This window comes from Jatropha curcas, chromosome 1 (assembly GCF_041381405.1).
Source record: "Jatropha curcas cultivar XTBG-Jc1 chromosome 1, XTBG_Jcur_1.0, whole genome shotgun sequence".
NCBI lineage: Eukaryota > Viridiplantae > Streptophyta > Magnoliopsida > Malpighiales > Euphorbiaceae > Jatropha > Jatropha curcas.
This window is the reverse complement of record NC_143151.1, coordinates 4,734,428-4,746,389: the sequence shown is the minus strand read 5'-3', so window position 1 is coordinate 4,746,389 and position 11,962 is coordinate 4,734,428. Positions and strand designations below refer to the sequence as shown.

Here is an 11,962-nt window from a genome sequence, read left to right as displayed (position 1 = left end):
GGGGGGAGATTGAAACACCCCGAATTTTTATTTTTGAAACTTTTAAATTTTTATTTAATTAAAAATCGAGAATTTTGACCGTGTGGGCTGTAAATGTAATACAGTCTCAATTCGAGCCCAAATTTTAGAATTTGGTCCAAGCCCAAGAGCAGATTATTCGGAAATTTTCGATCCGAGAATACTTAAAATTTTTGACAAATCAAAAGAAACTCTAGTTATCAATCGAATATGATAATCGTTCATATTTTATTAATATTGAGAAAATGGAGAAAATATTATGGAACCGAGCTAAATAAATAAAATAAATCGAACCGGGCCTTAAAATCAAATTGATTTTTCGAAAAACCACACGAATAATCCAAAAACCTAGTGGAAAACCTGTAAACCGAGCAAGAATCAAGCCAATCAGTGAAATAGATCGAACCGGTTCGAATCGAACCGGAATCATCTAGAAACCGACATACCTTTCTTTCTTTCTTTCTTCCCTCCTCTTCTTCTTCTCTCTCGCGCGCGACTCCCTCCTCCTTCCCCCTCCTTCTGTCTCCGGCCACCAGACTGACGATGGCGGGTGACGATCGATCCCTCTCATGCCGCCGGTCACGTGGCCAGTCCTTCTTCACGTCGATCAGGCCTTCAGCGGCGACGACGCGAGCCTCTTCTTTCCAGTGACGCAGCAGCAACTCCGGCGAAGATCGAATGATTCCGGCGACGAGAAGCTTCTAGGTGAGCTCCAATCGATTCCTCCATCCTGTGTGAACGTTTTCCATCCAAGAAACGACAGCTTTGGTGGAAGGAAGTGAAAACGCCATGGCCGACGGCAAGGAAGGAACTGTCGAGCTTGTTCCGGCCAAGCGAGCCACTAGCTCAACAAATGATTGTAGATTTGGACTCCTCACAAAAATTGGAGTCGGGTGGTGGTAACCTTGCACGTTTCTGGGCATTCGCGAACTTCCGGCCACCGTGGACGGCGGCGGCGATGGCGGTACGGTGACCGGCCGGCGAGCCTCCGGCGAGGCACTAAGGGACAGAATCTCCCTCTCTTTGTGAGGATCGTGGAATCGTCACTTGAATTTCGATCGGTACGCTCTAAGTTCCATTTCCCGATTCGTGTTGTAACTTGCGAATTTAGAACCATCACTTAATTAAATTGAATTCAAATAAATAACCGATCAAATATAATCCTTGTTAGAAATTGGATAATTGGCATAATGTAGTTACAAATTAATTTTTAATATTGTTAAATAAACTACATGAATTAATATTATAATTAGGCGACTTGAGGAGGAGATAAATTAGAATTAATTAATTAGTTAATTAGATGATCATTAGTCTAAAACTAGTTGGTTGCGCATAAGACAAAGTAAGATAGTTTTAGTAGGTTGACGGTTAGATGCGAAATTTTGAGGACCTAAGGTTTCTAAAGCCTAACCACTTCCGGCATTGATATAAGAATCGAATCTGAATAAATAGTAGTTATAAATAGTTATTGTTAAAAATGATTTTTAACAACTTAACAGATTAATTACCATAAAGCTATTAATTTGGTCAGTTTATGATTTAACGAATAATCTTATATGAGTATTGTTGGAACAGGTTGAAAGTCGTTATAATTATGAACTTATGGTTGAGATAGTTGGGTGTTGACACTGATGTTAAGGAGGATGGGATTTTAAATTGATTGATTGCCCGACGGATGGGCTGTGTGCATTGATTTGATAAATATACAATAATATTGTGATATTGAGCAGGTAGATAGTCCAATTTTTAGGGGAGGTGCTGCCGAAATTTCGATAGAACCTAGACTAGTTTTAATTCATAACATAATTAATAGGTTTATTTAGATTAATTCTATAACTTAATGCATAATAAATAGAGTGCTCTAATTATTTATTTATTATCTTTATTATTCATTTAATTATCTAAGTATTTAATTATTTTCATTGTTATTGTTTATTATTATCATTTATTTTATTGTTGTTTATTGTTAATGGTATTTATTTAATTATTTAATTGCATTTGAGAATGGATGTCTAATTGTGCATTGCATTATGATGTTCAACTGATCAATATGTCTGCATTTGATTGCAATGTTTGATTAATTGTGTTGTGAAAATGCTATGCTTTGTTTGTGTGGAATTGGGATGAAGTGGACCACCATGGGTTTGTGAGGACGGTCTGTGATATGGATCCGGTTATGATATGATACTTGACCGTCGGCCGGGAAAATGGGAGATCGGCGCCCCCTTGTGCACCTGATGATATAGATTATATGGGAATTCACAGGATGGCTTCTTGTTGTTGCGCACCTGATAATCTAGATTTGATTGTAGCCCGCAGGGTGGCCTCCTGTTGTGAGCACTTGATGATCTAGATTGGATGGAGACCACCGGGTTGCCTCCTGTTGGTATGGAAAAGAAAAGAGAGAATGGGAAAAACAATGAGAGGACTGGTCAGTGAGGATTAGACCAGTTGGCCGTATGGGGGATCGGCTCCCTGGTGCACATGTATGAGAGGGCGAGCCATGTGTGAGGACGGCTCGTTGGGGTTTCAGGTGGTGCCACTGACTAATTTCCACGTGATGTGATTATATGAAGATGTTAATAATTGTGAGTGCTGGTGATATGCCATTTGTGTGACTGGCTGTGTGAGCATATAACTAGTCGGATGACTAGATTGATATATTTATACATTTGTGTGAATGCGTGTGTTGTGCAATAATTATTATTCATTAATAGACTCACATCTCTTTTGTTTAAATCTTTCAGGAAGTAGCTCTTTCTAAGTCCCAGCTATAACTCTGCTCTTTCACTGTTAGAAAAGACTTCTCTAATTTTAGTATTGATCTATTAAATAGATAAATGTCCGACGACTTATCTGTATTCATTTGTTAGTGAACTCCGCAGTTATAGAATTTGTATATTTATAGTCGTATATTATTATAGAGACAAAAATTTGGTGAGTCTATATTATAAATATAGTGTATTGTAAGCAGGGTAATTTGTAAATGTTTAAGATGTTTTAAATTTGGGCCGAGATTTAATAGAATCTTGAAGTTTATTTTCCTATCAGTATGGGCTGAATATTAACAAAATTATATTGAGATAGTAAATTTTTAGTGTTTCAGGCTTACTACGGGCCTCGGGAGCCTTAAGCTTACCTGGGCTCTAGTGCCGGTCCGGCCCATGGAATCGGGTCGTGACATCAATAAAATATTATATATATTCTATTCAAAAATGTATTTTTTAAAAAAATATATATACAATCAAATCATATAAATATAAAGAAAAAAGATATTAAAATATTAATAAAAAGAAAATATTTTTGTTTTTATATCTCTCTTCTAAATAAAATATTATGTATATTCTACTTGATAATTTATTTTTTTAAAATATATCGAATCAAGTTATATAAATATAAAGAAAAAAAATATTAATAAAAGAAATATACTTTTTTTATATCTCGTAAATAAAATATTATAAATTATAATAAAAATAGAATCAAATATTTAAAAATAAAATATAAAAATTTTCAAAGGTCTCATTATCATATATATTTATTAAAAAATAAATTTAAAAAGATAAATTAATATTTTGAAATACTTAATTATCTATGTGTGTTTAATTAAAAAAATAATTTTAATAAATTATATTCAATCAACTAATAAAATATAATTTTCTAATTAGTCATTACTAAAATTATTCTAGGATATTCAAATTTCATTAACGACGCTATCAGAAATTCAATTTTCCCATATTTCTATATTTATATATAATATAGATTATAAATTATAAATCATAGATACAATAGGCATGTTTTGATCATTGTTTATATTTGTCGTAGGTACTCGTAGTTTAATTTTTAATATTTTAAATTCAAATATTTTAGTTTACAAAAAAGAGTTATGCTCTTAGTTAATTAATAGGAAATAAATAAGTTGGTTTCTTATTTAATATGAAACAAGAATTCTTTCACGTTAAATCTATATTAATATACGCAAATTGAAATTTAAACTATAATTTAGGCTCTTAAACTTATGAATGCTAGTCTAAAGATTCAATATCTAACACATTTTAAAAAATTATTTCACAATAGTTTAAATATTGTTTGTTTCAAAAAAAAAAAATGATAGTTTGAATATGACCGCAATGAATTGTTATATAATGTAATGAGTATTTTTTCTATTATATTTATTTTTTAACATTAAATATCGATTATAACTTTTTTTCTTATATTATTTTTACTTTTATAATGTTAAAATAAAATTTAATATGAGATTAATGTAAATATAAAAAATATTATAAAAAAGTAAACTTTTTTCTCCTTTTATCTCTCTCCTAAATAAAATATTTTAAATTATAATTAAAATAGAATCAAATATTTAAAATAAAATATAAAATATTCAAATATCTTGTTAGCATATATATTTATTAAAAAAATGAATTTAAAAAGGATAAAATTTAAGATTCGAAATACTTAATTATCTATATGTATTTATTTAAAAAAGAATATTTCATAAAATTAATTGCTTATATTAGGTGTATGCCCTCAACTTGTGTACTCAATTAGGAGGGATGTTCGGTTTAACTTTCAACAATTAGTTGGTAGTTCCATCAGTTGAATTTTTGAATTTTTTCCTATGAGCTACTATATGATTTGAAATTATATTTTTTGACAATATTATTAATCTTATAAAAATAATTATTACTAAATTATTTTGTTTCAATTAATATTTTTTATTTATAAAACATATTAAGATAGCAAATAATACACTGACTGTTAAAATTTTACCAAATAATCATCATCAGTTATCAGCTATAGCTAACATAATAAAGTAAACTAAACATGCATTGACCTAAAAATGTTGTTTAAAAAGTTAGCCATGAAATTTACTTTTATGACCATATTCTTATAAGGTGAAATTACTTTTATACATTCAAAAGTTAAAATTTGCAAGATTAGGAATATATGGAAGGTTTTATAAAGAACTTCCTCCCTTCATAAAGTCAAGAAACTAACTTCCTTTTTTTTAAAAAAAAAAAAAAAAGTGAAAAAACTAAGAGATCTTCAATTCTGATATGGATTGCACTCATTTAATTGCCGCATCATAAAAATAAAAATATTTTTTTAAAAAAAAGATCTCCAATGTTAATGTCTATTTGGTATGTCAAACTAAGGTGTCAGAAAAATAAATAGAAATTATCTAGCAAACCTTCTATTTCTAAAGGGTCTCTTAGACAATATGAACATTTATTGTTCTACAATGATTGATTGCATATTGAAATGCGGGCAGGAAAAAAGAAGAAAAAAAGAAAAAAAAAATGATGATTCAAAAGTAGTGCATCGAAGAAAGATTTTTAAAATTCAATATCTATAAATAGATATTCAGCTACATTAATATCAACACCTTCTATTCCATATCTTGGATACTCTAACCATATCATTTTCTGAGATACAATTTGAATAAATGACACCTTGGCAACCACCCATTTTCTATACTTACCAAAGCAAGATCTTAAACGGGTTAATGTGAGCCTTATCAACACAACTCATATATTACCATTTCTTTATGCCCATTTTAAGTAAGAAAATAAAACACAAACACCTTCCTAAGAAAAACAAAGCCAGTTTAGAATGTCTAGTGGTCATTGGATTAACATCATAAATTCACCAACTTTAAATCCAACGGTTGTGACCCTAAAGGCTTAGGTCACTTTCTAGCGTTACAAAAAGAGGTACCTTATTAAGATTTTATTGGGCATTTGTACAAAACTTGTCAGAAAATTACACCCACAGATTGGACAAACAAATTTTGTCATCTCAATCATCTTTCTCTCCCTTTCAAAACAACAGTGAGTTGTACTTAGTATTATTGGACTCAGATTTTTCAATTAGAGTCTACTTAACATTATTGAAAATGTTTTAAAAGGAAAGGAGACTAATATCAGACTATTACCACTTGAATTCTTAATGAACGTTATGCTTCTTAAAATAAATGTAATTCTAATTAGAATTTCAACTTACAAATTATGGGTCTTGAAAACCACTCTAATAACGGTAAATTAAAATTTAATGACTTTTATAATTACATATTCACCTGTCTCAAAACATAAGACGCTTAAGATTTTTGCACGGAAATTAAGAAAATATTATTTCCCCCTAACTTATAAGAAAATTAAGAGTAGTTTGACCAATTTATATTTTATATCAAAACCAAAGGTAATTTGAAAATAACTATTGCATCTGATATAAATAAGGATAACATTGAAAAAAATCATTATTACTCATTAAAATATTCAAAATGACTTATGTTTCACTATAAATAGAGTAGATATTAACAACTAAACTATTAGACTGATTAATGATAATAATTATTGTTAATTCCAAAAATTAAAAAATTGCCAATAAGATTGAAAATCTTTTATCTATAATCTATAATATATATAAATACGAAAATGAGGAGAGAAAATGAGATTTTCTAAAATGTCATTTGTGAAATATTATATATCCTATAATATCCTCGGTCATAGCGATTAAAATATTTTAATTTTAAAAATGTAAATAATATTTGATTAACTATAGTATTTGATATTTGATTTATCTAAAAAAAATCAAATTAATATGATTGTCTATTCTATGGATTATCTAAAAATCAAATTAAAATGATTATCCATTTTAATGAATCAATTTAATTTATATGATTTATGCAAACTAATCAAATAAATATGATTATCTAATTAGTTAATTGAATTATTATGATTTATGTGAAATAATAAAATTAAGATGATTATCTATTTTAATTTATTTATTTAATATGATTTTTCCTAAAATAATAAAGATAATGCGATTATCCATTTTAATTAATTAATTTAATTAATGTGATTTATCTATAAAATAATAAATATCCTAGAGATGTTTGAAAATTAATAAAGACATTATTTTTAATGTTAATTAATATTTAAAAATAAATATAAATATAAAAACACATATATTGACTTGAAGAATTGTATTAATTATAATCCTATTTAAAAATTAATACAAATTTAATTTATCTATCTATAATAATAATAATAATAATAATAATAATAATAATAATAATAATAATATAAAAAAAACGTATGTAGATGTAGGAAAGAGGAAAACATTGGAACGATTTAAAATATACTTATTGGAATTTTTCTACAATATCCTAAGTTATGATCAATTAAAAGATTTTTATTTTAAAATATAAATAATATTTCATTAGTTCTAATATTTGATATTGGATTTATCTACAAAAATTATATGATTATCCATTTTAATTATTAATTTAGTTAATATGATATATGTAAAAGATCAATAATTATGATTAATATAATAATAACTATTGCATAGATGTTTAAATACTTTTATTAATATTAATTAATATTTAGAAATAAACCTAATCATATGTGCATATATTCACTTCACTTTCTTGTCCACCTCACTAATGTGTATTCTGTAAACTCTCAAAGTAATTCCCGTAAATATATTCAGGAGTGTATACATTCTCTTCATTAAACAACATAATATCTCTATGTCATTCCCAAACCTGATAATCTCATCATTTACAATTTTATTTAAAATTTTAATTTACTTATCTATAAAAATTATAACATATTTACATAATACACATGTATATAGGAAAACAATGGATTTTCTAAAGTATACAAAGTGAAATTTTAAATATGGTACAACATCCTTAATCATAACCAATTAAAGGATCTTAATTTAATAAATATTTGATTAATTGTAATATTTGATATTTGATTTATCTAAAAAACAATAGTGTACAATAATAAATATCCTACAAATGTTTAAAAATTATTAGTAATAATAATATTTTAATATTAATTATTGTTTAAAAAATAAACCTAATCATATATATGTGGAAATCTAAAAATTGACTTGAAGCGTTCTATTGATATTATAAATTTATTTAAAAACTTAACTGAATTGTATATAAATATAAAATTTTGATTATGATTATTAATTTGCTATTGTTCCATATTAGATAAAAGCACATTAACTCTAATTAATCTAATTATTAGATTATTGGTTATGCTTAATGCTATTATTGTTTTTTTTATATAATATTTAGGATTAAATCAAGTAAATATCAAATTTAAATCAGCTTAAAGGTAACAATAACAAAATAATAATAAATTAAAAGTCATAAGTACATGTAAAGTTAATTTTATAGAGTTTTGACTTATTTTGTTTTGTCATATTTAATACTCTTATTAAATAGAAAATAACTACTAAAAAATCTTCTATTATAATTTTAATTTTAGCAGTAGATTATTTGGTTTATTCTTTTTTTTTTCAACTTAAACTTATATTGATGAATTTTGTTTAATTGCAATTAATGAGTATAATAATTCCACTTTTTTGGTGAAAAAAATAATTTAGTATAAGAACTCCTAGTTGATATTTGACCCATTCATTTCGTTTATTTTGTCCTATCTCGTGATTTGAATTCTTGTCTCATCCTCCCAAAAAATAAGACGGAATATAATGAAACTATATACCTATTGAGGTAAGACTGATACTCTATTTTCTACACTCTAATATTTTGAGTAGAATTGGAAATTATGTAATTCTCATGGCACCTAACTCATGCACATCCCTATTATGTAATTAATTTGGTGTATAGGTGAGCACATAGGCCCGATGTAGATACCCTTTTCCGTTATTTATTAGGTTGCACGGACACCTTAAAAAGGTCTAGCATATTGGTATCATTCATATTAGATATCGACACTCTTTGGACATGTATCAAACACTTTAAAAAATGTGTCCAATTATTTTTCTTAATTTTATTAATTTTGAACACTTCTTTGACACTTTAGGGACGTTATAGGATATATTTACAATGGAAACAAAGTGTTAGTTGGCAATTCATGGTGCAAGTGTCCCTTTACTCAAAAAATAACCTTCAAATTATTTGGTCAACCATCTTCTTCATTATGTTGTGAAAGGAATTAGAGTACATATTCACTTACCAATTCTGTGAGAATGAATAAATTAACTCCAAAATGTATTGAAGATTTAGTTTTGTTTAAAGTAATGTTCGACTTTTATGAGGAAGAAGTCCACAATATTATATTAAACAAACAAAAATGTGAGATATTGTAGGAGATTAATTCAGACTTTTTTGAAGATGTTGAAATTTTTGAAATTATCAATTTACCTCTAGATGAGTTAGAGGTAGAGGCAATAATCTTTAATGATGATATTATTATTGAGGATTTAACTAATGATGATGAAGTAGAAAATTATGTATTTTTATTTTATGATTATGATTTATATAATATGGATGATTATTTTAGGTACTATTTTAATTTCATAATTCTTGGTGGCAACTTTAGCAACAAACCTTGTTGTTGTGTCACTAACTTTGTCGGTTTCTTTATTCGGTTGCTACTCAGCAACAGAATGATGTTAATCTCTAAATTCGGTACCTAAATCGCAATTTTTTATAGTGCAATAGATTATATTTTTTAGTGTAACGTGTCACGTGTCATGTCTTATGTTTTTGAAAATTTCCGTATGCCATCCGTGTACTATCGTATCATGTCCCGTATCCCGTGTCTTGTGACCGCTTGCATCTAGGTTATAAATAATGTGCATAACTTCTTTTTTTTTTTATTCAAATAATTTTTCTAACAAAAAAAGAAAAGATATGGGTAGGATAATAGAGGTAATAACTCCTCCTACTCTCTCTCCAAGCAATAAAAAACCAAAATCCATTTCTCCCAAGACCTCAAAAACCAAACTCATCAATGCAAAACAAAGAAAAGATCGCCATTCAAAGGTGAACGGTCGAGACCGCCGCATAAGGCTGCCTGCCGTTTGTGCCGCCAGAATCTTTCAACTCACTCGTGAACTCGGTAACAGAACTGATGGTGAAACCATTGAATGGCTATTGAAAATGGCTGAGCCTTCCATCATTGCTGCCACTGGAACTGGCATTTCTGCTACTGTAGAAACAAGTTCTTGTGCAAGTAATGGCTTTATTAGTCCTTTCTCAAATGGGTTACAGCAAATGGGTAGTTTGGATTTTTCAGGTTCTACTGGTCATTTCATGGATAATAATACTAATATTTCTTGTGTAGGTGAAATCGAAGGGTTGACTACCAAGAATTGTGAGTTTCCAAAACCTGAACAAGCTTTTCTACCTTCCTTTGAATTTGACCATTTCGTTGCCAATTTTGATATGGAACTTCCTGTCAACGACATGTCGTTTCCTCTGTGACTGGTAGCGATTATGGAGGAGAGAGGTGCAACAATTGAGCTGCTGCATGTGTGCTTGATCTCTCTTTTATCTTTTAGTTTGTAACAGATTGAAGAAAAGAAATAATAATTATGCTTCTTATGATAATTGGCATAATTTTTCTTGATTTTTATTTTCGCTTTTGGCCTTCATTTTAGATTTTTAGTGTATGTTTGGCTTCTTTTTCTTTTCGTGAGTTTAAGGATAATTTATGGCAAATGTTCAACAAAATTTACAATCTTACCATTATTAAAAATTCAGTTTCCTTATATTTCATTTCTTCTTGTTTTGGAAAGGGTCTAAAATATCTCTTATAATTAATTAGAAAAACAATTATTAATTAGCCTTTTTGAGCATAAGACTAATTTTGTTTTGAGTTTCACAGTTAATTCAGCTAAATTCATTAATCATTTTATTCTTGAACTAATTAAGTTTATATCAACTTCAAAAAAGAAGTATGATATATATAAGATAGGGAAGGAAGGAAGAAGCAAATAATTCATTCTTACGATTACTGTTTGTTTTTTTTTTGTGTGTAAACCACCGTTATTCAGATCCTATTATTAAATACTGTCTAATTCGGCTCGGGCTTAATCACACTTAAAACTGTTTGTCCCTTCTGTATGTGTTTAATAAAATTCAAACCCAAAAATTTTTCCCACGTGTTCGGTTTTCGTTATCCACTGATCCACTAACTCGTAGCTTATTATGATTACTGTTTATTCTACAGTTAGTTTTTAGTTTCAGTAATGGTTGTCCCGCAAAATAGAGAAGACGTACGTGGTGTGGTTTTGGTTTCAAATGGTAAATAAAATTAAGGGAATCAATGAGTTTTTCTTTTTCTTTTTCTTTTTTTATTTTTTTTTATTTTTTTTTTTTTATGGAAATTTGCTGTTGAAATATTTCAAACAGACCTCGATTTCCACGGGAGAGAAGAATGAGTACAAAATAGGGTTCGAGAGTTGTTTTTCTATTGTCAGGAATAAGTACAACAGATTCTGCAGGTGAGGCTTCTTTCTTATCCACAATTACATTTTTTGAAAGCAATGGTTCAGTGCAGTCCAACAGTTGAGACTTCACATGCACGTGCACTGCCAGTGTACTTGTAGTGGTCGTCGACTGTATAATCTCCGCCGGAAAACACCGCCTGTCCATTTCTTGAGGGCAGCGGTTATATATCCGGCTATGTTTATTTCAATTCATAGTTCCAGCCGGCTCCGCCACCGCCACCGCTACCGTCTGAAATATGTGTCCGTATTAAAAAAATGTTTTTAAAACTTTACTTCTCTCTCTGAAATACTACTCTGACGAAGGACTCCTCCGTGTATTTTCTCATGCTGCCGGTGATCACCAGCTAGCAGTAGCCATCCATCCAATTGAACCTGCCATTCCTTATTCAAAAATCTCGACAAGCCCGAATCAAATTCCTCGAATGGAAAGAACCCAGACGTAACCGAAAACCCATAAGGCCATAATGAGGTTGCCATTATCACGTCTAAACAACCCAGCCTGGGTTGCCTTTAGAGCATACATCAGTGTTAATTACTACCCAATCAGCTGGCGGAAACTGCCACGAAATGAACCTAATTAGGGTCCTTCCCAACTGTCCCGATAGAACCACTCTCTCGCTCCCATGCTTTTAAATTTTAGCAGATTAATTTGGACAAAATC

The 11,962-nt window shown here is 29.1% G+C and overlaps 1 protein-coding gene across 1 annotated transcript; it reads left to right on the top strand.

The window, feature by feature from the left end:
* The first annotated feature begins 9,670 nt into the window (after nucleotides 1–9,670).
* LOC149498855 (transcription factor TCP7-like) lies at nucleotides 9,671–10,399 on the top strand. The gene has a single exon (XM_089725467.1). It carries the CDS (start codon nucleotides 9,701–9,703, stop codon nucleotides 10,271–10,273), a length of 573 nt encoding a protein of 190 aa, XP_089581593.1. The 5' UTR covers nucleotides 9,671–9,700; the 3' UTR covers nucleotides 10,274–10,399.
* The last annotated feature ends 1,563 nt before the right edge of the window (nucleotides 10,400–11,962 follow it).